This window comes from Budorcas taxicolor, chromosome 14 (genome assembly GCF_023091745.1).
Source record: "Budorcas taxicolor isolate Tak-1 chromosome 14, Takin1.1, whole genome shotgun sequence".
NCBI classification, from domain to species: Eukaryota; Metazoa; Chordata; class Mammalia; order Artiodactyla; family Bovidae; genus Budorcas; species Budorcas taxicolor.
Window position 1 is genome coordinate 94,237,201 of NC_068923.1, and position 23,525 is coordinate 94,260,725.

Below are 23,525 nucleotides of genomic sequence, written 5' to 3' on the forward strand. Positions count from 1 at the left end.
ACCCATGCCAGTATTCTTGCCTGGAGAATCCCATGGACAGAGGAGCCTGGCGGGCTACAGCCCACAGGGTCGCAAAGGGTCGGACACGACTGAGCGATTTCACTTCACTCCCTCCCTTAAAGGATCAACGGAAAGATCTGGACAGGATATAGTTATCAATCTACTTCCGTTCCCAGAAAGAGAATAAAAATCGTGGCAGCTGGAGACTCTAGACGTGTATTAATGGTTAGGGATAATGTTCACCTTCGAATACCATGAGAGCGTGCAGGCAGAAGCAGCAAGCCACCTGGGGGAGCGCCAGAACTGGCACCGAGGTGGGATTTCAGTTCATCTTTAAGATCAAGTGGCAATAATACAGGTGTATACGAAGGGGCAATAGCAGTAATGGTGTGTGTGTGTGCGCGCGCGCGCGTGTGTGTGTGTGTGTGTGTCGCTCAGTCATGTCCGACTCTTTTGCAACCCCATGGACTGTAGCCTGCCAGGCTCCTCTGTCCTTGGAATTCTCCAGGCAAGAATAATGGGGTGGGTTGCCATTTCCTTCCAGTAATGATAGCTAACATGTTATTACGTTTGTAGTCGACAGTATTTTTTCACAGACTATTCATCTTCTCACACTGCTGTTCACCCCTTTTCCAGAACTATTCAAAGCGTGGTCTGCCCGCTGATAACCCTTACCTATATGGAGAGACACTGAGACTCACAGATATTGAGAGAAATCGTTTAGAAATGTTTATAGCAATTTGACAATTTTCTGTCCGTTCACCAAACAGTAAAATATTGGGGCTTCTGCTTTGTATGTTTTTAAAAATTCATTTTTATTGTGTTTTGCCAAAGTGCCAGTCTTCAATGGATTAAAAATGCACACACTCTTATGCCCGTGCAAGCACACATCTAATCCATGTCTACCAAAAGCCTGAGGAGCACTGGTCCCAGGGCTTGAAAACAGCAAGAAGGCACGGTGCAGGTGAACAGAGAGAGCAGGAGAAGGCTCAGGCTTAACAGCTTCTGCCTGGGACAGGTGGGCTCATTCGACTTTATTTCACCCTGCCAGAAAAGATAATGAACAGGAATCAAATCACGGTCTGCTGGAATCTTCCATCCTTTGGAGGTCCGGGGTGGATTGCCGCGTCCGAGCCCTCTTCTCGTTCAGGGGCACCTGCATGTCACATGCTGTTCCAGGCCAGGCGTGCTCACTGGTCCTCCGGAGTCAGATCACGAACCTCCCCCTTAGTTAGGAGAAAGGGTCTGTTTTCTAGCCAAGGGGAACATGGTGTGTTTCCTACATGAAAAGAAATATGAAAACAATAACAGCCCATTGGTATCCTAACTCCTGTTCATATCCACACACACAAACACACACAGAACCTTCTCCTCAAGCATGAACAGTAAATTCTACACTACCTTTCACTGGAGTGGTGGTGTCAGGTATACTACTGACTTGATCCCCCCTCTTATATTAAGGTGTTCTTAAGTAGTTCTCTTAATCATAAACTTCTATGATAAAAGTTTTTATCATGAAGTTTTAATCACAAACTATTAAACAGGAAAGTATTTTACATAATTTTTTTTCACTTTCATTTTTCAGATGAAGAAAGCTGTCTGAATTCAAATGAAAACATGACTAGATTTAAAGGGAGAAAAGCCAGAAGACAATCATAATAGTGATATGATTTACAATATGTAGTTAGAGCTTTTGGATAAAACAAAATACTGTTTGAATGATGAATAATTAGGAATAGGTAAATTTTTTTTCATTTAACACCTTCAAAAAGCTTAAAACTATTAATCAAAGAGAGATTTAGCAGGGCCTGTTTTGCCCTTCTCTTTTCTTCATATTGAAGACCTATTAATAATCAAATATTAATTAGAGATAACAAGAAAAATGGATTTGTCTGGAAACAAAACCACAATGGAAAGTATCTGGCAAGAATTTCTTCACCTTTTTCTCCTTCTTTATCTTCTTCTTTTTCATATTAAAAGCAATAATGAGGGGCTTCCCTGGTGGTCCAGTGGTTAAGAATCTACCTGCCGATGCAGGAGACACAGGTTTGATCTCTGCTCTAGAAGACTCCACATGCTGTGGAGCAGCTGAGCCTGTGCTGAAGCCCACGGGCCCTAAAGCCCAGGCTCCACAGTAAGAGAAGCTACCGCAATGGGAAGCCCAGGCCCCGCAACAGAGTAGCCCCCACTGGCCACAACTAGAGAAGAGCCCAAGCAGCCACGAAGACCCAGCTCAGCCAAATATAAAGAAAAAGTAAATGTATTTTTAAAAATAATGATGTTAAAGAGAACAGCTATTGAACACATAGCATATACCTGGAAACTTTACATAATGTTGTTTCACCTAAGTCACACAGCATCCCGATAAAGTAGGAGTTACTCCTGCTTTATTGATGGAAAATAGAGTCTCGGGGAAGTTAAGTAACTAGCGCAAGGTGGCAAAGTTAGTAAATGATGGGATCAAGATAGAAACTGCATGTTTGAAGGTGAAATCCATGCAAGCTCTTGATAGTCTTTGTAGCAATTTCAGAAAAAAAACAGGAGCAAAAGCAAGCTGTTGATCTAATTAACCCTGGGCACCATACTTATGTTAAATGATTCTCATAATTTTTGGACAATGAGACTCAAGTTGCCTCATCTCTCTGGGCCTGCTTCCTGAGTAAAATGAGGGCAATACTCATTTTACCATTTGTTGCGATTAAAGGAGGTAACAACTACCTGAAGCGTCCTTAATGCAGCAGATGTGAACAACGTGGTAGCCACAATTATTTTTATTTCGTAAAGGAAGAAACTGGGAATTAAGCACCTTTAGTTAGGAAGTTACAGGTATGCCGCTGGATCCCGAGTCCGTGTGATTCCAACCCAGCACTCTTCGTTGATTATCCCATGGCGCCGGAGAAGACTCTTGAGTCCCTTGGACTGCAAGGAGATCCAAGCAGTCAATCCTAAAGGAAATCAGTCCTGAATTTTCATTGGAAGGACTGACGTTGAAGCTGAAACTCCAATTGTTTGGCCACCTTGATGCGAAGAACTGACTCACTGGAAAAGTCCCTGATGCTGGAAAGATTGAAGGCAGGAGAAGGGGGCCACAGAGGATGAGATGGTTGGATGGTACCACCGATGGACATGAGTTTGAGTGAACTCCGGGAGTTGGTGATGGACAGGGCGGCCTGGCGCGCTGCGGTCCATGGGGCCGCGAAGAGTCGGACACGCCTGAGCGACTGAACTGCAACAGCAAAGGCAGGTAAGGTGTCTTTGGTGAGAAGGTTGGGCGAGAAGCATGGTTAATTTCTTGAAACCCTGCAATGACGTGTACATCCTTCCCAGTTCACTGCTTAGGGAAATGATTATTTCTACCCTGGCAGTCGCGGACGTAGACGATATAATAAAAATGCCTGCACCCGTGTGTAGTAGCCTCCCCAGGACTTCGCAGACCAGCTGTGCGCGTCAAGGAGGGGTCTCCGAGCCGGACCTGCAGGCTCAGCCCGCGCTCAGAGCCGCCCCGCCGGGTGCTGACGTTTCCCTCTCAGCCCCGCCCCCGGCCACGCGAGGCTCAGCCACGCCCCTAGGTGGGCGGGCTCTCTGGGCACCGCCCACCGCCTCCCCACGGTAGCCAATGGCGTGTGGGCTCCGCACCGCCCCTAGCAAAGATGGCGGGGGCGGTGTCAGTGCGGGCAGGCTAGGGCTCGGAGCCGAGCCCACGGCGGACCGCGGAGACGGAGGGCGCGGCGCGGGCCATGGAGGGGGGCGGCGGCGGCGACGGCGGGGCGCGGCGGCGCGAGCTCGAGCGCATGGCGGAGGTCCTGGTCACCGGCGAGCAGCTGCGGTGAGGCGGGGGGCCGTGCCGCGGCTCGCGGGGCGCCGCCAGCCCGCGCGCCCGCGGCTCCACTGGCCCCGGCTTCGCTGCGGCCGGGCGGGCGCGGGCGCGCGGGGCTCGGGCGGGGGCGCGCGGGGCTCGGGCAGTGGGCGCGCGGGGACTCCGGGGTCTTGCCAGCGGGGACTCCGGGGTCTTGCCAGCCGGGCCCCGGGGCCGGGGCGAGGGGCGCGTGGGCAGGCCGCCGCCGGCCTCACCGCAGCCCCGTTCCTGCAGCTCTCCGCCGCTCAGACGCCCAGGGGGCTCGGACGCGCGGGGCGGCGGGCGCGCGGGGCGGCGGGGCGGCGGGGCGGCGGGAGCGGGGACCGCGGGCAGTGAGCGCGCGGGGGCCTCGGCCTCCGGGGTCTTGCCAGCCGGGCCCCGGGGCCGGGGCGAGGGGCGCGTGGGCAGCCCGCCGCCGGCCTCACCGCAGCCGGGTTCCTGCAGCCCTCCGCCACTCGCACGCGCGGGGGGCGCGCGGGGCGGCGGGCGCGGGGGCTCGGGCGGGCTCGGGCGCTGGGGTCTTGCCGGCCGGGGCGCGAGGGGCGCGTGGCAGCCCGCAGCCGGCCCCGCCGCGGCCGCGCTCCTCCGGGTGGAAGCCGCCAGCCCGCGACGCCGTCACTTAAGGTGCACGTTTCGCGTCGCTGCCCTGAGCCCCGGTGTCATCATCCGTGAAGCGGGACTGACCTCGGCGCCCTCCCGAAAGGTCCTTATGGGGCCAAACCGAAGGCTGGAAACCCCGCGCCTGTGCCGGCGTCCGCACGCGCGCGTGGGTCAGCGCCTGGGTCCGCAAGGGCCTTGGAGGCTCGGGTCCTGCCCCGTCCCCGCGCCCGCTCCCCGCGCACACCTCGGGCGGAGCGCGCTGGCCCGGGCGGCCGCGCCCCGGCTGCGTCCCCGCCCCCGGCACAGGCGGGGTCCCGGGCTCAGGCCCCATCACTCCCATCCCATCGCGGTCCTTGGATTCGTCTCGGAGGGTTTTACTGACCGTCTGGCCGGTTCCGCGGCTGCTGGGCTTGTGGTCATACATCGGTTTGCCAGGGAAAACAGAACTCCTTGGCTTCAGCGTCAGAGCCACTTGCGTGGGCCGCTAGTCCCGTCAGACGGAGTGCGCGCCTCTGCCTTCTTACTGGTCTGAGTGTCCAGGTTCTTTTTGGTGTCTAAAACGCTGGTTTCAGAACCCGGAGGAGAGAGACCCTTGTAAAGATCCCTAAAGGTTTGGTAACCATTCTGCTTGCTGCTCTTGTATTGAGGAAGCAAATATTGGAGGTCAGAATTAATTGAGTTTAACGTTATGAAAGGCAAATCGCACATTTCTATTCCCTGATGGTTTTTAATGTATAGCCAAAATTCAAGAGAATAAAAGCTTCTTTTCCATCAAGAGATTTTCTAATTGAAAAAAGAAAAAGTAAAACTTTTCTGATTCAATTTGAAACACTAACACTTTATCAGCTCCATTGGGTACGTTTCACTTCCTTTTAAGAAATATGGTTAAAATGGTATGTTCTAGATTATGTGACTTTTACCACAATAAAAAAGACATTTAAAAAATACATTGGGTTATGAAAGATTGTTTTCTAAGGGTACTCAAACTGTCATCTCACTAATAAAAAAAGGTGAAATATTGCTTGGTGCCTCTCTCCAGAAAGCACCTTCTCCTTCAAACATTCGCGATTGTGCCATCCTTGGGGGGTCCCTGGAGCACTTCCCCTCTTTCCACCTGCACCCCTCTGCGCTGTGGCAGGTTAGTGTAGAAGACAGAGGGCTCTCTCTCACACTCCGGTTAGGTAGACCTGGGTTTGAACTTCAGCGCAGCTACTTTGCTGCCAAGAGTCAACGTTAAGTTGTTTTGAGGAAAACTTTAAAGCCCCATGAATTGGGTTTGCTACTTTTTCTGGTGCCGGAGGCCTTGGACAAGTTACTTAACTAGGAATGAGGGCCAGTCATGGAACCTACCTCATGGTGTTGTGATTAGGGTTAGATAGACGAGTTGGTGCTTGGAGCAGCGCCTGTCGTGCAGTTGGCACCCTGCCAGCCTTAGTGTGCTGGTTCTGCGACTTTGGACAAGTTAACTCACTTGTCTGGACTTGTCTCCTCACCTGTAAAAAGGCAAGATAAGCACCCCATAGGGTTGATGACGAAAGGCAAGATAAGCACCCCATAGGGGTGATGACTTTCCTCTGGGCTTCAAGTATGAAAGAGCATTTAGCTGGGGGTTGTCGTAGTTAATGAGGTTCTTGGTTGCCTTGCATCGCCCCACGTGCCTTCCAGCTGAGCCAGATTTAGCAGGGGGGCCTGCTTGCTGGTTGAGAACACCGGTTTAGAACCGGCTTGCTGGGGCTTCTGATTCCGGCTCCACCATTTATTAGTCCTGTAACTTGGGGACAGTTTGCTTAACTTCTCGGTGCCTCAGTTTCCCTTCTCTTGCAGGGATTTTGTGAGGATTGAATGAGGAGATGCTACATGTAAAAGGCTTACTAAATGTTAGTTGTTTAATTTTACTTTGGAAACGTGTCATCGTTGCCTTGTAAAAATCTCTACCATCTTAGCACTGTGCCGAGTACCAAGTACACAGCAATTCCTCAGATGTTTGAACGAGTAGTGTATGTAATTAAATATACCAAAGCAAATTGATAATCAGAATTTAGGGACTTAAGTGGCCGTGCACACCAGTGGTTTCTTGGTTACCGGAGGAACCTCACACAAAGGAGTAAGGATGCAGATCTCCTTGCTGTCACTATCACGCTTCCACATGCTGCTCTCTCACAGGCTGATTGTGGGGACTGTGTGATGTCCAGGCTTCCTGCCTCCAATTGCTTTATACATACACACACACGCAGAACTGCTGTCTTCCTTCTCTTTCCTTTCCGTTGCTTTCTGGGTCATCAAAGACGAGGCAAATAAGTAATGAGGAAAGGACGCCCTATGATTGGGACTGGAAATGCAGCATTTGGCTTCCAGGCCCAGCTCTCTGATGCTATTTATTTAGCATTTGTTTATGAATATATATGCATGTTTCATGTACATTTATTTTTAACTATGTTTACAAGTCAGTTACTCAGTTTGGGCCTCAGTGACTGTGCCTGCAGAATGGGAATAATAATACTCTTCCAAGTAAGATTTGTGGTTTTGGATCAAATTGGGTATCCCATGGGAAGGAACTTTGTAAAATAAATCAATAAATCAAGAGTAGTGGTTGCTGTGATTATTATAAGCTCCAGATGTGAAACTGGGGGCTGGCTCCACAATCCTGACACTTTGGTAAGGGCAGCTGGCTGCCTAAGGGTATGAAATTGAGCAACATTTAAAGACATATCCTGCTTTCTTTTCTAGCCTGACTGTGGAATCGTTTTCCTAATGTCTTTGTGCTTTCCCTTCCCCTAGAAGATTTACTTCCTCGCCCAATGTATTTGCTTGTTTTTGCATCTTTTTTTTGAGTGACGACCTTAACAAGAGCAGGGTAATTTTTTCACATATGCATTTACTTGTGGCTGCTGGTCTTCCTTGCGGGGTGGGCTTTTCTCTGGCTGCTGTGAGCAGGCTTCTCGTGGTGGGGGCTTCTCTTGTTGCGGTGCACGGGCTTCAGTACTTGTAGCCCATGGGCTTAGTTGCTCTGTGGTATGTGCGGTCTTCCCCGAACAGGGATCGAGCCTGCATCTCCTGCATTGGCAGGAGGATTCTTTACCACTGAACCACCAGGGAAGCCCCATGTTTTTGTATGTTAAAAATGTATTTGGATGTCACTTCATATCCCCAGGATGGCTATGATCAGAAAGACAGTAAGTGCTGGCAACGTTTTGGGGAAATTGGCACCGTGACACACTGCTGGTAGAAAGAGAAAATGATGCAGCCACTTGGGAAATCATTCTGGCATTTCGTTACAAACCGAACACAGATTACCATGTGACCCAGCAATGTTACTCCTAGGTATATATTCAAAAGAAATGAAAACACATGTCTGTATAAAAATTTGTACGCAGATTTTCAGAGCAGCATTTTTGCTAGTAGTGAAAACCAGGAACTGCTCAAGTGTCTGTCAGCTGATGAATGGGTCAGTTATGTGTGATATATCTGTGCAAGAAGTGTTATTTGGCAGTGGAGGGACACAGCATGGGAGGACTCTGACTTATGCCAAGGGAAAGAGGACACAGAAGAACACATGTCCTCTGACGCCTCTGACACGACGCGTCCAAAACAGGCAGATCTGTGGAGGCAGAAAGTGGTGCCAGTGGGGGTGGGGGGGCGGGGAGGGGGGTGTAGAGCTTCTCTGGGTGATGCTGAAATGCTTTCAACTTGACTGTGATAATGGTAACATAACTCTGTGTATATGCTTAAAACCCCTGAATTATGTACATTCAGTGGGTGGATTATGTGGTGTATGAATTATATCTCAGTAAAACTATTACACAAATGCATCTGGATGACATCACAGTGATGAAAGACAAAATATGAGAACTGTTCAAGTGCGCTTTTTGCTCTCTTTTTGGATTGGCCAAAGAGTGCAATGATACTTATCATCAACTTGATAACAGCGTGACTATCATACCAGATGAGATGGGACTGGTATTTTACATATATCTTTTTTTTATTAAATTTTATTTTTTGGCCACACGGCACATGGGGTCCTGGCACCAGGGATCAGACTTCTGCCCCTGCATTGGATGTGCAACGTCATAGCCACTGGGCTTCCAGGGAAGTTCTGGCACGTGTCTTTTTACAGTATTATTCTTTTTGTTTTACACTATTATTCTTGATTCAGCACAGAGAAAACATGCCATAAATTGTCTCAGCACATTCCTAATTTGAAGATAATTAGCTATTTGTAAATCATTCATTCATGATACTGAGGTTTCATACTGTAACTTTTAAGATCATTACTTGTTTTTATATGTTTATGTGTAAAGCTCTTATCTTGACATTTGCCGTGCAGTCGTAATTATGACATTCTAATGACAACACCCAAATCCACCTTTTGTTTCTTCTATCGGTTAATTTCACAGATACTTAGCAATAAAGTGGTTTGTAAAGAAGCATTTAAAGAGTCCCACAGACTATCCCTTTTCTCTCTGTGGTGATGGTAGGTGTGATAGTAATAACAACAATACTTGTGTGTGTGTGCTAAGTTGCTTCAGTCATGTCCAGCTCTTTATGACCCCATGGACCGTAGCCTGCTGGGCTCCTCTGTCCCTGGGATTCTCCAGGCAAGAACACTGGAGTGGGTTGCCATGCCCTCCTCCAGGGGTCTTCCCAACCCCAGGGATTGAACCCACGTCTCTAATATACCCTGCATTGGCAGGTGGGTTCCTCACCACTAGCGTCACCTACTTACAGGGCATTTATTATCTGCCAAAGACTCTTTCGAGTGCTTATATGTATTAGGAATATATATTAACATATATTACATATATATATATATATGCCTTAAGCTTTATAGCTACTCTGTGTAGAAGATATGCTTCTTCTCCCCATTTTACAGATACAAAAACTGAGGATCAGAGCAGGTAAGCTAACTGGCCGTAGATTATTCAGCAAGAAAGCACTAGAGCTGAGAGTTCTTGCTCTTAAGCAAAATGCTAGACCTCAGTTTAACGGTGTCTCCAGTGAGTAATTTAGAGGGTTAGGAAGTGTCAGGATGAGACCAGTGCAAAACAGAATCATGTGGAGAATATCAAAGTGGGATGACTTCTGCAAACAAGCAAGGAGACAAATGATTTTTCCCTTCTGCTGGGAAAAAGCTAATTAATTTCTAGAAGTGTTTATGTTCTGACAAGATAGAACGGTCACTTTCTCCATTCACTTTTAAACCGGGTGTTCCTTGCCATGTGGTTTTGAAAACTTAATTTGAACTCCACTCATTCTGAATCTGTACTCACTTTAATGGATAATTACAGTGCACTGTTTCGCCAGCTGTGAGGATGGGCGGGTGGAAGGGGAATTAAGAATGTAATGAGGAATGGGTAATTAAGAAGGAAAATGCTTTAAGCTTTCCAGTTATGCTCATCTACCTAGACTAAATATGCTAATTACAAAAGTCTCATCCAATCATTAAAAGCTGGGTCCCTAAAAGCAATTTACTGGGCAGTGAGCTTTAGGTAAGTTGTAGGAAATTGCAGTTCTTTCAATTGTTTGATATATTTGCCTCTTATCTGCAACAGACTGCCTTTCCAGACTCCTACAGGCTTGCTGTTGCCTTGGCCATAAAAACATATTAAATCAACACTGAGCAGCTTTTCTGAATTTGCTTTGCCAGTGTAAATGCAGTATGCAAACCAAAGGTAAAAGTCAGCTGGTGGAACCAAAGGCCGATCTACAGTAAAGTAAACACGAGATACGGAATTTAGAGGTGCAGAATAGAACAAGGGGAAATACAGCTGACCCTTGAACCATGCGGGGGTTAGGGCAGCCACCCTCTGCACAGTTGGAAGTCGAGCGTGACTTTACAGTCAGACTTTCTCTGTATCCCTGGTTCCCCACCCACAGATTCAACTCACCATGACTTGTGTAGTACTGAGCTATTTATATTGAAAAAAGTCTAATATAAGTGGACCTGAGCTGTTCAGAAGGGGTCAACTATAGTCCATTTTGTTGCACTTTGAACTTAAGGAACTTGAAGATTGGCTTAGAGCAGGGGCCCCCAACCCCCGGCCATGGACTGGCACCGTCTGTGGCCTGTTAGGGACTGGGGTGCCCGCTGGGAGTCAGCAGCGGCAAACGAGCGCGGCCTCCCTGCGTTTACAGCCACCCCACCCCTCCCAGCGCCGGGATCTGCCTACAGCACAGGGGGCCCGGGTTCGATTCCTAGATCGGGAAGATCCCCTGGAGGAAGACAGGGCAACCCACTCCAGCGTTGCTGCCTGGAGAATCCCGTGGACAGAGGAGCCTGATGGGCTACAGTCCGTATGGTTGCCCAGAGTCGGACACGGCTGAGCGTCTGAGCACACCCCGTCACTCCTGATGCACACCCCGTCACTCACGGTGCACGCCTGGCACTCCTGATGCACGCTCTGTCACTCTCGAGGCACGCCCCATCACTCCTGATGCACACCCGTCACCCGTGATGCACACCTCATCACTCCTGATGCACACCCGTCACCCGTGATGCACACCTCGTCACTCCTGATGCACACCCGTCACCCGTGATGCACACCTCGTCACTCCTGATGCACACCCGGCACTCCTGATGCACGCCCCCTGACCCCGGCACTCTCGTCACTGAGCTCTGCCCCCTGTAGGTCAGCAGCGGCATTAGGCTCTCACAGGAGCGCAGTGCATGTGAGGCGCTTGAAGCATCCCCAAACCCGCCACCCGCCACCGCCGCCCTCCCCAGGCCCCAGGGAAACTTGCCCTCCATGGAGCCAATCCCTGGTGCCAGGAAGGTTGGGGAGTGCCGGCGTAGAGAACGTGTTTGAGAGTAGCCCCTATCGGTGTCCAACAGTATGGACGCTTAGCTCCACTAGACGTGGTAACCAAGGGGAACGGCAGGAAAGCTGCTGCCTAGATGCTCCTACTGAAATGTAGAGATCCAAACGGAAGGAAGATGCCTTTATTTTCCTAAACAGCAGAGAGGATATCCTGGCGTCTGGGAAATTACCACCTGTTCAGATAAAGAAAAGGTGGGGAGGGCCTCAGAAAATGGAGAGCCGCTCTATTTGGGGTTGGGCAGAGGAGCCGTGTGTCGAGCTGAGCTGCCTTTGAACTGGAGGCTTTGCCCATTTGCAGACCCTGTTCCATGGGCATCTTTTCCAGTTCACCCCTTGGAGGTGGGGGCATCTCTCACGGACCCAGCACAGAGCAAGCTCAGCAGATGGTTCCTTTCTTTCCTGGAGAGGGAGCCTGGGAAGGTGCTGTGTCGTTTGCAGGAACCCTCGTGCAGATGGAAGGCAGTGTGTGCTCAGTAAATGATTGTGGAGTAATTGTACACTTCTCTTCACTTGTGCAAGCCTGTTTCTGAGATGACGGCAGTGTTGCTTATGAATAATGTTTGTGCTGACTTTTCTAAAAGGCCAATGCTGGTGTTTAGATCCTGCCTCTTGACGACTTTGGAATCCATAAACCTGAAAATAAGTCAAATGCCTACCCTTCAAAAGAAGAGAATAAGAAGTGATGGATGATTCTTCTCTGCTGTAATTTCTAGTATTTATTTGGATCAGGGACTCACATCCCTTTATCAGACAGCAGCTCTTCACTGGTTGGTGTCTCTGAGTTTAGTGATGAGGAAAAGACGGGGAACAGTATCAACCCTCTGTCTGCCTAGTACATCACCACCGTTCGCTCTGTTCCTCATTACGTACTAAGGAGAGAGGTGGCTTCCAGGTCTGGGACCCCTGTCCCAGTGTTACCAGCTTTAACCGCACTTGGAGGCTTATGCCTGTGACTTTTACGGATTGTGAGATGCTGGGAGGCCACAGTGGGTCAGGGCTGGTAAACGGCCGTGCCCCACGGTGCTGCCAGCGAGGGCGACGGGGCCGCTCTCATCCAGGCTGAGATGGTCCGTACTGGATGCAGGGACTTACCTGGGTCTGCACAGAGAGCCACCTTGCTGTAGCTTTTCAAACATTTTTAAGGTGACAAGGAGAGGCGGGCGAGAGGGAGGAGAGGCGAGATGGAGAAAGAACACACGCCGGGGAGTGCGGGACAAGATGGCCTTTCATCCGTGCAGTTTTCTGAGAACAGCTGTTGCTGGGGTGTAGCAAGAGCGGACAGACGTCAAGGCCTCCAGCCAGAGGAAGCCCACGGCAGCTGCACGGGGGGTTGGCAGCTAGTGTCATCAGAGCAGGGCCCAGCTCTTTCCGCTTGGCACGTTTAGCTGTTGCGCGTGGTTTTGTTATTGTTGGTGGTGTGCATTATTTGCTTTCGTTTTGATGACACTGTCTCCCTGCGATACTTGTACCTACAGATTTCTGATTCTGGTCTTGACCCCGAGGTTCCTTTCATTGAGGCGAAATGTGGCCCAGCACCCACTCAGGTCCTGGGCCCTCCTTTGATCGTCCAGCTCTGTGCGCTCCCCTGTGGGTGCTGAAGTTGTTACAGCTCCGACGAGCGAGCCTTGTGCTCTGTGGCAGACCAGGTGGGCTTCTGAAGGAGGCTCGTCCAAAGTGCTCAGAAGCTCCTCCAGTCCCGACTTAGAGAATGAGAAACGAAGCGTTAGCGTGAGCGTCCCCTCATAAGAGACAAAGCCGTATCTCCTGCTGCCCTGTCTCCATTGCGGTTGGGTGAGTGTGCTCTATTATGTGTGAAGTTCGCTGCTTTCTAACAAGCTGTAAAATTCTGGAGGAATACACTGTGAGTGGTGAAGCCACAAAAAAAAAAAAAAAAAAAAGAAGCAAGGAGGAACGGGAAGACAGTAGTGCAGAGATGTATAATGAGGTGCTGGGTTAAGAACAACCAGGGTATAAGTGGGTGCTTCCGGTTCAGTTAGTAAAGAATCTGCCTGCAATACAGGAAACCCGGGTTCGATCCCTGCGTTGGGAAGATCCCCTGGAGAAGTAAATGGCAACCCACTCCAGTGTTCTTGCCTGGAGAATCCCATGGACAGAGGAGCCTGGTGGGCTACAGTCCACGGGGTCACAAGAGTCAGACAGGACTTACTGACTAAACCACCAGGGTATAAATCTGCAAATTTGCAAAGAAGATATATTAAAAAAGGATTGTTTTCTCCATCTTAAAAGAAGATTTAGCACATTTTCAGTTGAGGATCCTGGGTTAGTTTTCTATCAAAAAGCAGCTCTATTTATAAGGTTAGTACGCTGTTCATAAGGAATGCTGAGCGCTGAAGAATTGATGCTTTTGAACTGTGGTGTTGGAGAAGACTCTTGAGAGTCCGTTGGACTGCAAGGAGATCCACCCAGGCCATTCTGAAGGAGATCAACCCTGGGGTTTCTTTGGAAGGAGTGATGCTAAAGCTGAAACTCCAGTACTTTGGCCACCTCATGAGAAGAGCTGACTCATTGGAAAACACTCTGACGCTGGGAGGGACTGGGGGCAGGAGGAGAAGGGGATGACCGAGGATGAGATGGTTGGATGGCGTCACTGAGTCAATGGACATGAGTTTGGGTGAACTCCGGGGGTTGGTGATGGACAGGGAGGCCTGGCGTGCTGCGGTTCATGGGGTCGCAAAGAGTCGGACAGACTGAGCGACTGAACTGAACTGACACTGTTTTCAGGCACAGAGTCCAATAAAGTGTAGGTTTTTTAATTGTAGAAATCCTGTTTTCCTTCCCAATTCCTTTCCTCTCGTAGCTCAGCTGGTAAAGAACTGCCTGCACTGTGGGAGACCTGGGTTGGATCCCTGGGTTGGGAAGATCCCCTGGAGAAGGGAGCGGCTCCCCACTCCAGTGTTCTGGCCTGGAGAGTTCCCTGGACTGTATAGTCCATCGGGTCGCAAAGAGTCGGACACAACTGGCGAGTTTCACTTTCACTTTCCTTTCCTCTTCTCCAGGAGGAAAGGAGAATGGGGTAAACTTGTATCCTATTTTCATCGAGTATTTTTATAGAAATTCTACTTACCTTTGCTCTTTAACATTTCCATAAATGAAAATGACTTTCACCAAATGTATTCATTGCAAAAACAAGAGCATAAACTGTTGTACGTTGAGATGCCAAGTGCCTCTTATATCATCTTTAGTTAAGCTATAATAAGCTTGATAAAATAAGACTTTACCAAAGCTCCTACTTGTACTGTTTTCTTCTTAAAAACACAACAAGACTCAATTCAGAGATAACGTTTTAAGGCAGTTATCTGATACATAACCAGGATTCATTTTCCTTCACATTTGTTAGAATTTGCTTTGCTAAAGACTGTATTGTAGACTCTGGTAGTCAGACCTAACAGGGCGTATGACCTGTCTCTATGAAAGAGGGTGAGTAAGCCTTGGCTGCCATGATAAGACGCTTAGCCTGCTACTCTACTCGTGAGAGCCAAACGTTATCGTAGAGCATTTCAGGACATTCAAATCTGAGGCACATGAGTGAGTCAGCTTTTTCCTCCAACACCCTGTTGCGAAAGCTTCCAGACATCCAGACAAGTGTAGAGAATTCCCCAGCGGACGCCCTTGTCCCCTCTGCTCAGATCTCACAGTCAGCACTCCGCCACACTTGCTTTATCACACGGCTGTCTTTATGTTCATCCTTCTGTCTACCCATCAATTCATCGTATTTTTTTTAGCATTTCAGAATAAGTTACAGACAATAATACACTTTTTCTAAACTTTCAACATGGAATTTACTAGCTTGTACTTCAGTTCAGTTCAGTTCAGTCGCTCAGTCATGTCCGACTCTCTGCGACCCCATGAATCGCAGCACGCCAGGCCTCCCTGTCCATCACCATCTCCCGGAGTTCACTCAGACTCACGTCCATCGAGTCAGTGATGCCATCCAGCCATCGCATCCTCTGTCGTCCCCTTCTCCTCCTGCTCCCAATCCCTCCCAGCATCAGAGTCTTTTCCAATGAGTCAGCTCTTCGCATGAGGTGGCCAAAGTACTGGAGCTTCAGCTTTAGCATCATTCCTTCCAAAGAAATCCCTGGGCTGATCTCCTTCAGAATGGACTGGTTGGACCTCCTTGCAGTCCAAGGGACTCTCAAGGGTCTTCTCCAACACCACAGTTCAAAGGCAGCAATTCTTCGGCACTCAGCCTTCTTCACAGTCCAACTCTCACATCCATACATGACCACTGGAAAGACCATACCTTGACTAGACGGACCTTAGTCGGCAAAGTAATGTCTCTGCTTTTGAGTATGCTATCTAGGTTGGTCATAACTTTCCTTCCAAGGAGTAAGCGTCTTTTAATTAGCTTGTACTATAAACTAGCTTGTACTATTTGTTTATAATTCTCTTTTTAAAATTTGAATAAGAGTAGGACTTTATTGATTCGTTCTTTTTTGATTGGAGAGGTATATTTGGTTTGCAGTGTTGTATCAGTTTCCGGTGCCCCGCAAAGTGACTCGGTTATATGCATGTATGTGCACTTTTTCAGATTCTTTTCCATCATAGGTTATTCTACGGTATTGAATACAGTTCTCTGTGCTATACAGTAATCCTTGTCTATCTGTTTTATATATAGTAGCGGGTATCTGTTAATTCCCAAACTCCAAATTTATCCCTCTCCTCCACCTTCCCCTTTGGCAGCCATAAGTTTATTTGTATCTGAAGGGCTACAGTCCGTGGGATGGCAAAGAGGCAGACAGGACCGGGTGACTAACATTTTCACTTTTCACTTGTGTGTATCCGTTTTTTTAGATTCTGCGTATGAAATGAAAAGGAAAGTCGCTCAGTCATGTCTGACTCTTTGAGATACCATGGACTATACTGTCCATGGAATTTTCCAGGCAGTAATATTGGAGTTTGCAGCCTTTCCCTTCTCCAGCAAATCTTCCTGACCCAGGAATCAAACTGGGGTCTTCTGCATTACAGACGGATTCTGTACTAGCTGAGCATGTAGGTGGTCTCATATGATATTTATCTTTCTCTGTCTGACTTCAGTTAACTCTAATATTCCCTAGTAACATCCATGTTGCTGCAAAGATTTTTTGCAGTGAAATTCACCCTTTGATGAGTGTTGACTAAGACATGCCTCTGTGAAACCCAAACCCCTGTCCTGATATCTTTGAATGCTTTTGGCGCCAAGAAACAGAAAATCAGCCCAGTGTGTTGACCCCATAACTGGAAATCCAGGAGACGTGAATAACCAGCTGATGCCACGTGCGTATGTGACCGAGTGTCTTCTGAAACAACGCTGATGCCACGCGCGTATGTGACCGAGTGTCTTCTGAAACAACGCTGATGCCACGCGCGTATGTGACCGAGTGTCTTCTGAAACAACGCTGATGCCACGCGCGTATGTGACCGAGTGCCTTCTGAAACAACGCTGATGCACGCGCGTATGTGACCGAGTGCCTTCTGAAACAGCGCTGATGCCACGCGCGTATGTGACCGAGTGCCTTCTGAAACAGCGCTGATGCACGCGCGTATGTGACCGAGTGCCTTCTGAAACAGCGCTGATGCACGCGCGTGTGTGACCGAGTGCCTTCTGAAACAGCGCTGATGCACGCGCGTATGTGACCGAGTGCCTTCTGAAACAGCGCTGATGCACGCGCGTGTGTGACCGAGTGCCTTCTGAAACAACGCTGATGCACGCGCGTGTGTGACCGAGTGCCTTCTGAAACAACGCTGATGCACGCGCGTATGTGACCGAGTGCCTTCTGAAACAGTGCTGATGCCATGCGCGTATGTGACCGAGTGCCACGCGCGCATGTGACCGAGTGCCTTCTGAAACAGCGCTGATGCACGCGCGCATGTGACCGAGTGCCTTCTGAAACAGCGCTGATGCCACGCGCGTGTGTGACCGAGTGCCTTCTGAAACAACGCTGATGCACGCGCGTGTGTGACCGAGTGCCTTCTGAAACAACGCTGATGCACGCGCGTGTGTGACCGAGTGCCTTCTGAAACAGCGCTGATGCCACGCGCGTATGTGACCGAGTGCCTTCTGAAACAGCGCTGATGCACGCGCGCATGTGACCGAGTGCCTTCTGAAACAGCGCTGATGCCATGCGCGTATGTGACCGAGTGCCACGCGCGTATGTGACCGAGTGCCTTCTGAAACTGCGCGTGTCCTTAGAATCACGCTACTGCACTCTTAGAGTTGCCGCCTACGGCGTCCTTACTCCCCTTTCCTTTCCAGAAGTGTCCAGCAGAAGTGTCCAGCAGAAGTGCAAAGCTGAGGGGAAGGTTAGAGCTCACCTTTTGAAGCTAAAAGCTGTTTCAGCAGCAGCATGACAGGCTCTGTTGTCCTGCCATATCCATGCGGGATCCCTCTCAGTATCGCTGCTGCTGCTGCTGCTGCAGTCGTGTCCGACCCTCAGCGACCCCACGGACTGCAGCCCACCAGGCTCCTCCATCCATGGGATTTTCCAGGCAAGAGTACTGGAGTGGGGTGCCGTTGCCTTCCCTGCTCTTATCACTAGTTCCGTAAATAATTCCCAAACCCCGTCTAGATGTCAGACGCTGGGTTAGGTGCTGGGGAGGAGGAGGACCTTCATTTCTCAGGCTTCCCTCTGTGATCACTTGCATCTCTCCGCGTTTCAAGCACACTTGTGGCCTCCTATGGGTCAGAAACTTTATTTTCCACCTTTATGCTTTGAGGTTTCCAAATCGTGAATAATTTGGAAAGTGCAAAGTAATATAAAGAACACGACTCTTAAGGTAGCATTTCTGGACTGGCTTAAGGCAAAGGCCCTTTGATCATTTGTATCTGTCCTGCAGCAGAATTAACTTCAGAACGGGGCGGACACCCCACGGGAGTGGAATCTGCGAGGATGCCAGGGGTGGGGAAGGGACAAGAGGCATATATTACATGAATCTAATGTCTCGTGTCTCTTTGGATAACAAACTTACTTAAAAACCTGAACACATAATTAATTTAATAAATTCATATATTTACAAAAAATATGAAAATTGAGAGACACTGAAAAAAAATTATTGAAAGTTAAAGGATGGGGAGTCCTGAAGATGCTGTCAGGCATTTTGGCAGAGAAGGACACTTAGAGGCGGAAGCCACGCTTGGAGCATAAGGGACGAACACTGCCCCGGAAACTCCTGCAGGGCGAGGGGGCAGTGAGAGGAGAGAGATGGAGGCCGGGGGCCTGGGACGCTGGGTGCCTGGGATGCCGGGTGCGCTGAGAGGTGATGGCACCGCGCGACAGGAAGCCTGGGCGTCAGGCTCCGGGTGCCCCGGGTGGCGCCTCTTCCCTAACAAGCTTGGGCAGTAGATTGGTTCAGTACAGACATCGTCTCAGAGCGTGTAGGGAAGTTTGGAACAGAAGAGTTAGAGATGGTGATAGTCGTCGTTGACGAGGGCGATCACGGTGTGTGTTTTTGTAGTAAGGACCAGGAGAGTCGGACAGCTCAGGCGTTCACTAAACAGTAACAGCGGCACAATGTCAGGCCTTGTCCTGTGCGTCTGCATGGCTTTACTCTGTGGTGCTGAGGCCTGATAATAATTCTGTTATCCCTGTTTTTAAATGGAAGACACTAAGGCATGAGCACTGTGACCGAAATCACAGAGGTAGTGAATACGGGAGCTTGGTGTTGAATCAGGCCCTCGGGTTTCTGTTAGATGCAAACAAGTATGGAAATAACTCTGCAAACTGCCAAAAAGCGAGGCCCAGCCTCTTGCCTTCAAGTCACAGGCTGAGCCGGGTGGAGAGGGGACAAGATACAGGCGCTTAAATAATACGTGGGGCAGCGTAAGAGGCGTGATGTGTTGGAGTGGTCTAAACCGTGATGGGAATTTCTTGGCTTAGCTAAAGCTGAATTTCAGCGGCGAGGCGACTTCGCACGAGAACCCCAGGTCTGCTTCCCGTGACCTCTTGCTTCTGCCTTTCTCTGAGCTTTTCCTTTGCCTTCGTGAAGGCTGCTTCTGTACACGATGGGGGCCACCAGCGCCAACCCAGATCGAGGAGAGAGGGCTCCTGCGGGCCCAGTGGGGAGGCTCTGTGCTTCCGTCGCAGGGGTTCAGGTTTGCTCCCTGGCCAGGGGAATTCTGCATGCCACAGGGAATGGCCAGAAAGAAAGAAAAAAGAGTGAAGAGAGGGCTGTCTGCCATGAACCAGCTACGGAAGTCTCGAGGAGCTTTCATGTTCTTGGGTCGTCTTGACTCACAAGATAGTAAGACAGAGCAAAGTCCTTCGCTGGCTTACTCATCTGCAGTGTTGCGGCAGGAAGGGCGGTGGTACTCTGACTGCCTTAAGTCAAGCAGGACGCCTGCCCCCACCTTGGGGTTACAGGTGAGGTCATAGCTGCCGTGCATTGGCGAAGGGCTCATTGAGTGTTTGGGGGATAAGCCCAGAGTCCCTCATAAAAGATTACTTGGGCTCAGTGATGAGAAAACACTGCAAGAAAATTGTGCAACGTGTGATGTCATTAAGGCCAAATTCTAGGAGAACTAAAGTTGGGAGGTACGGAGCTTATAGAGAAGAAAAATTGCTAGCAGAAAAGCCACAGGAAGATGCAGTTTGGGAAAGGTTAGGAGACATTGGTGGGGCTTCTCTGCTGGCTCAGTGTTAGAGAATCCACCTGCCAGTGCAGGAGATGGAGGTTTGATTCCTGGGCCAGGAGGACCCCCTGGAGAAGGAAACAGCAACCCGCTCTAGTATTCTTGCCTAGAGAATCCCATGGACAGAGGAGCCTGGTGGGCTGCAGTCCATAGAGGTGCACAGAGTTGGATATGACTGAACACACACGTGGGCAGAAGGTGTTGGCGTATATCCTGGACAGCAGTGCTTTCAAAGTCCTTTTCCGTCTAAAGCTCCCCGGCGTGATGGCCACCTGCTCACCATCCATATGCTCTCTCCCTCACCTCCCACCCCTCGCCACTGTCTGAATTGGAAGAGATGCCTCTGGTGTTTGGGTTTTGCCCAGTAATAGACGTAAAATAGAACTCTCAACAGATGACTAAATTGGAGGTGGCTCAGGTTCAAATTGCAAAGAATGATTTTTGCATCACTTGGGTTTTGATGTCTTTCCAAGTAACACCTCCACCCAGAGGGACTCCCGACCAAAGCTGTAGAAAAGTCGTCTCTTTGTTTAAGCACGGCTGCTTTAGGGATAAAGTTGCAGACTTTCTGGGGAAGCTGCAAAAATGTTCTTTACTTACATACCGAAGAAAGGTCTTTCAGGTCTTGCGTTTCGGTACATTTTGTTAGTGTTTCCCCTGCCTTCTCCAGAAATTGGAAATAGGAGACGCCTTCAGTGATCAAGAAGGCAGGTTTTTTTGCCGCTGTTAGGAAAATTTAAGCTTTTATCTCATTGCACGATTGCATTGACTTCATAATAGCGACTTTGGTGTCCATTTCATATTGCATCTTACCGTAAAGATAACTAACAAAATAAATCCAAATGTATTCTTCTGGTTTTATTCTTGGATAACAGCTGCATGAGTTTAGCTTTTTATTCTCAGAATGGGTAGCGTGTGTACCGTTGCAGTAAACCTTTTGTCCTCGAGTCCTGACAAGGAACTGTGATCTGAATTGGGACTTTTCTTACGCCCGTGTTGGCTGCAAAAGAGAGACACTCCAGAGAAACCCCTCGAGAAGCGTCGTTGGGATGTAGGAAGCTGGGCTTGGAGCCACTGCGTTTGCAACACATTCACCGTTTGCTGACTTGGTGGGAATCAGGGCTTTGCGCCAAGAACAGCGGAGTGTGATTACTCAGGTCTTCATCAGAATTTCCAATTTTGCCTCTCAAGTGGAGGTGCAGTGGTTAGGGCCAGGAATTCCTTAGGAGCCACATCCCAATGCACCGGCGGACAGAGCCTGATGATTTCTGAGCCTAATGAGCCAGAGGGACTCGCCTCAGCCGTCCTTCTGCAGCGCCACTTTGGGTGGTTACTTTGCTGCTGCTGAGTTGCTTCAGTCGTGTCCGACTGTGTGCGACCCCGTAGACGGCAGCCCACCAGGCTCCCCCGTCCCTGGGATTCTCCAGGCAAAGAACCCTGGACTTTGCAGCGCCACTTTGGGTGGTTACTCTGCTGCTAGATAACTTGATTTCTGAAAGGGGAACTCAGGGAAGGAGAGGAAGTTGGTTTGGCTCTTTGTCAGCAGTTCTGGAAGAATGTTTATTCAGGGCGGAGTTTGAGCACTGTGAGAATTCGGGGATTATCAGAACATTTTCAGTCCTTTGATGTCCTGCCTACCCAGCAAATGCTCCTTAGCTGACCTCCTGCCCTCTGCCAGAGAAAGCTCCTCCTGGCCGGGGCGCAGTGTGTTGCTCACGAGCGTCTAAGCGTGCGGGTGGGGAGGGGTGGCCCCCATCAGTGTTGCAATCATACTTATGGAATCTGACATACATTTGGGGAAATCACTGCAGTCCTTAGTGGTGGCTTATGCGAAACAAAAAATATTTTAAAAATGAAATTTAGCCCAGCATTCCTTAAAAGAACACCCCCCAATTTTTTTGTCTGTTTTACTACGCTGTAGTCAAAAATGCTCCTCTTGATAAGAGCAGAACAGTAGATATTAAATTATGTAGCTTGGGGCTTTCTGGGAGATAGGCCTTTATGGAGCTTATAGTACAATGTGTAAAAAAGAATAAAACACACTTACTTAGAGCTGTTTGGTGGTCTATTCAGAGATGTGTTCAGAGGTTGAATCTGAGATAGAGTGTCATTTAAAACTGCGTGTACTGGAAGGCAGATGTTTTTCAGTATTTCCCCACAAGGCCTTGAGAACGGCGTCTTCTCTGTGGGCCTGGACCACCTCCTGTGCCAGCAGGATTAGTCAAGGCAAGTGTGTTTCTCACGGGGCAGATGAGAAAGCTCTTTCTTCTCCAGAAAGAGAAGGCTCTTTCTTCTCCAAGAGCCTTGCGTCCAGTTTGATGGGCCTCCTGGAGGAGGCCACGGTGACTGCATCCCCGCCTCCTCTTCCCCTTCAGACTTAGGAATGGAAGGTGTCAGCAAAGGGCACACCTTCTAATTTTTATTTTTTTGGCCGTAGCACAGGCGTGTGGGATATTAGCTCCCTGATCAGGGGTCAGACCCCCAGCCCTGGAAGCCCAGAGACGTCGCCACTGGAGCCCCAGGAAGCCCAGCAGCTTCCGGAAGGCAGCGTCCAGCTCTCGCTGCCAGACTGTCCTCGCGACTTAGGGGAATGGGTGCTGTGAGCCATCCGGTGCCTCGTACAGACACGCGTCAGGCTGTCTACAACCCTTTCGATGTCTGTCCTCCTTGTGGAGTGAGCGGGGAGAAGGTGAATTCTGTGGTTTCTGGTGTGGATTAAAGAACCTTTCCTGGGGTGACACGTGGTCCTCCGTCCCCTGGTTATTCCGGAGCTGGGCGTGAGCGTGAAGCGGCCTGACACACGGCATGGCTTGGCCTCACAGGAGGGACCCTGGCTCCCGTTTCCCAGCCTCCCTGTAATGCAAGCAAAAGCATGGCCTCATCCCTGGGTTACAAGTGACGTGAACTCAGGCGCCCGAGGGTCAGGGCTGGGAAGTACCAGATACGCTGTCCCTGCAGACCTCCTGCTGGGGAAGGGCAGGCTCCAGTCCAGGGCAGCCCTCCCGCCGGCAGGGTGAGGTGGGCCTCTCGGGTGGCATCCACACGTCTTGCCGAGGACCCTCTGCCACTCCCCGAGTGACACATGGCACCTTCTTCTTTCTTAGATCCAGAGCTTCTCTGCCTAAAACCCAGGAAGAGGCACTTCAGTGCGCCAGGTGCATTTTGACTGACTGTGAAGTTTTGAAACGAGGACTTTAAACTTTACCTTATTTTATAAATGAGGGTATTTAGTTCAAAAGTCAAACTCGGTTAGGTCTTTTAACCTCTGGCCCTGTTTTTAATTGCTTAATACCCAGCTTCCTTTTGCTGGGACCTTTGAAGTTTGACTTGCCCCTGAATATTCTGTGTTGGGCAAAAATTAGATCTATAATGATACTTATGTCTACACACATGAAAAAGATGAAGAGCAACATTAATACATTGAAAATTTTATTAAGAAATATTTGAAAGCTAAAGGGACTTCCCTGGTGGTCCAGTGGGTAAACCTCGGTGACCCCAGTGAAGAGACCTGGGTTCGGTCCCCGTTGGGAACCATCCCTCATGCTTCAGCCGAGAGTCTGCAGCCCCAGCGAGGATCCTGTGAGCTCTAACTTAAGACCCAGTGCAGCCAAAATAATTTTTTTTT

At 49.5% G+C, this 23,525-nt stretch overlaps 1 protein-coding gene and 1 long non-coding RNA gene across 4 annotated transcripts in view; one reads left to right on the plus strand and one right to left on the minus strand.

Moving 5' to 3' along the window:
• Positions 1-803: 803 nt before the first annotated feature.
• LOC128059130 (uncharacterized) lies at positions 804-4,860 on the minus strand. 2 transcript variants are annotated; one of them, XR_008200584.1, is made up of 3 exons: positions 4,839-4,860; positions 2,807-3,226; positions 804-1,279 (listed from the first exon to the last, which is right to left on the minus strand). It is a non-coding gene; the product is annotated as an uncharacterized LOC128059130 (long non-coding RNA). The 2 variants fall into 2 exon arrangements; XR_008200585.1 differs by lacking the exon at positions 4,839-4,860 and adding an exon at positions 4,541-4,637.
• The window catches only part of DEPTOR (DEP domain containing MTOR interacting protein), a 162,973-nt gene continuing 143,178 nt past the window's right edge, over positions 3,731-23,525 (plus strand). Inside the window, exon 1 of one of the 2 annotated variants that reach the window (XM_052651523.1) lies at positions 3,731-3,826. In XM_052651523.1, coding sequence (XP_052507483.1) covers positions 3,738-3,826 — 89 coding nt within the window. In that variant the 5' untranslated portion in view covers positions 3,731-3,737. Of the gene's footprint in view, positions 3,827-12,983; positions 13,063-23,525 lie in introns of those variants that run through there. The other variant, XM_052651524.1, reaches the window with a different exon arrangement.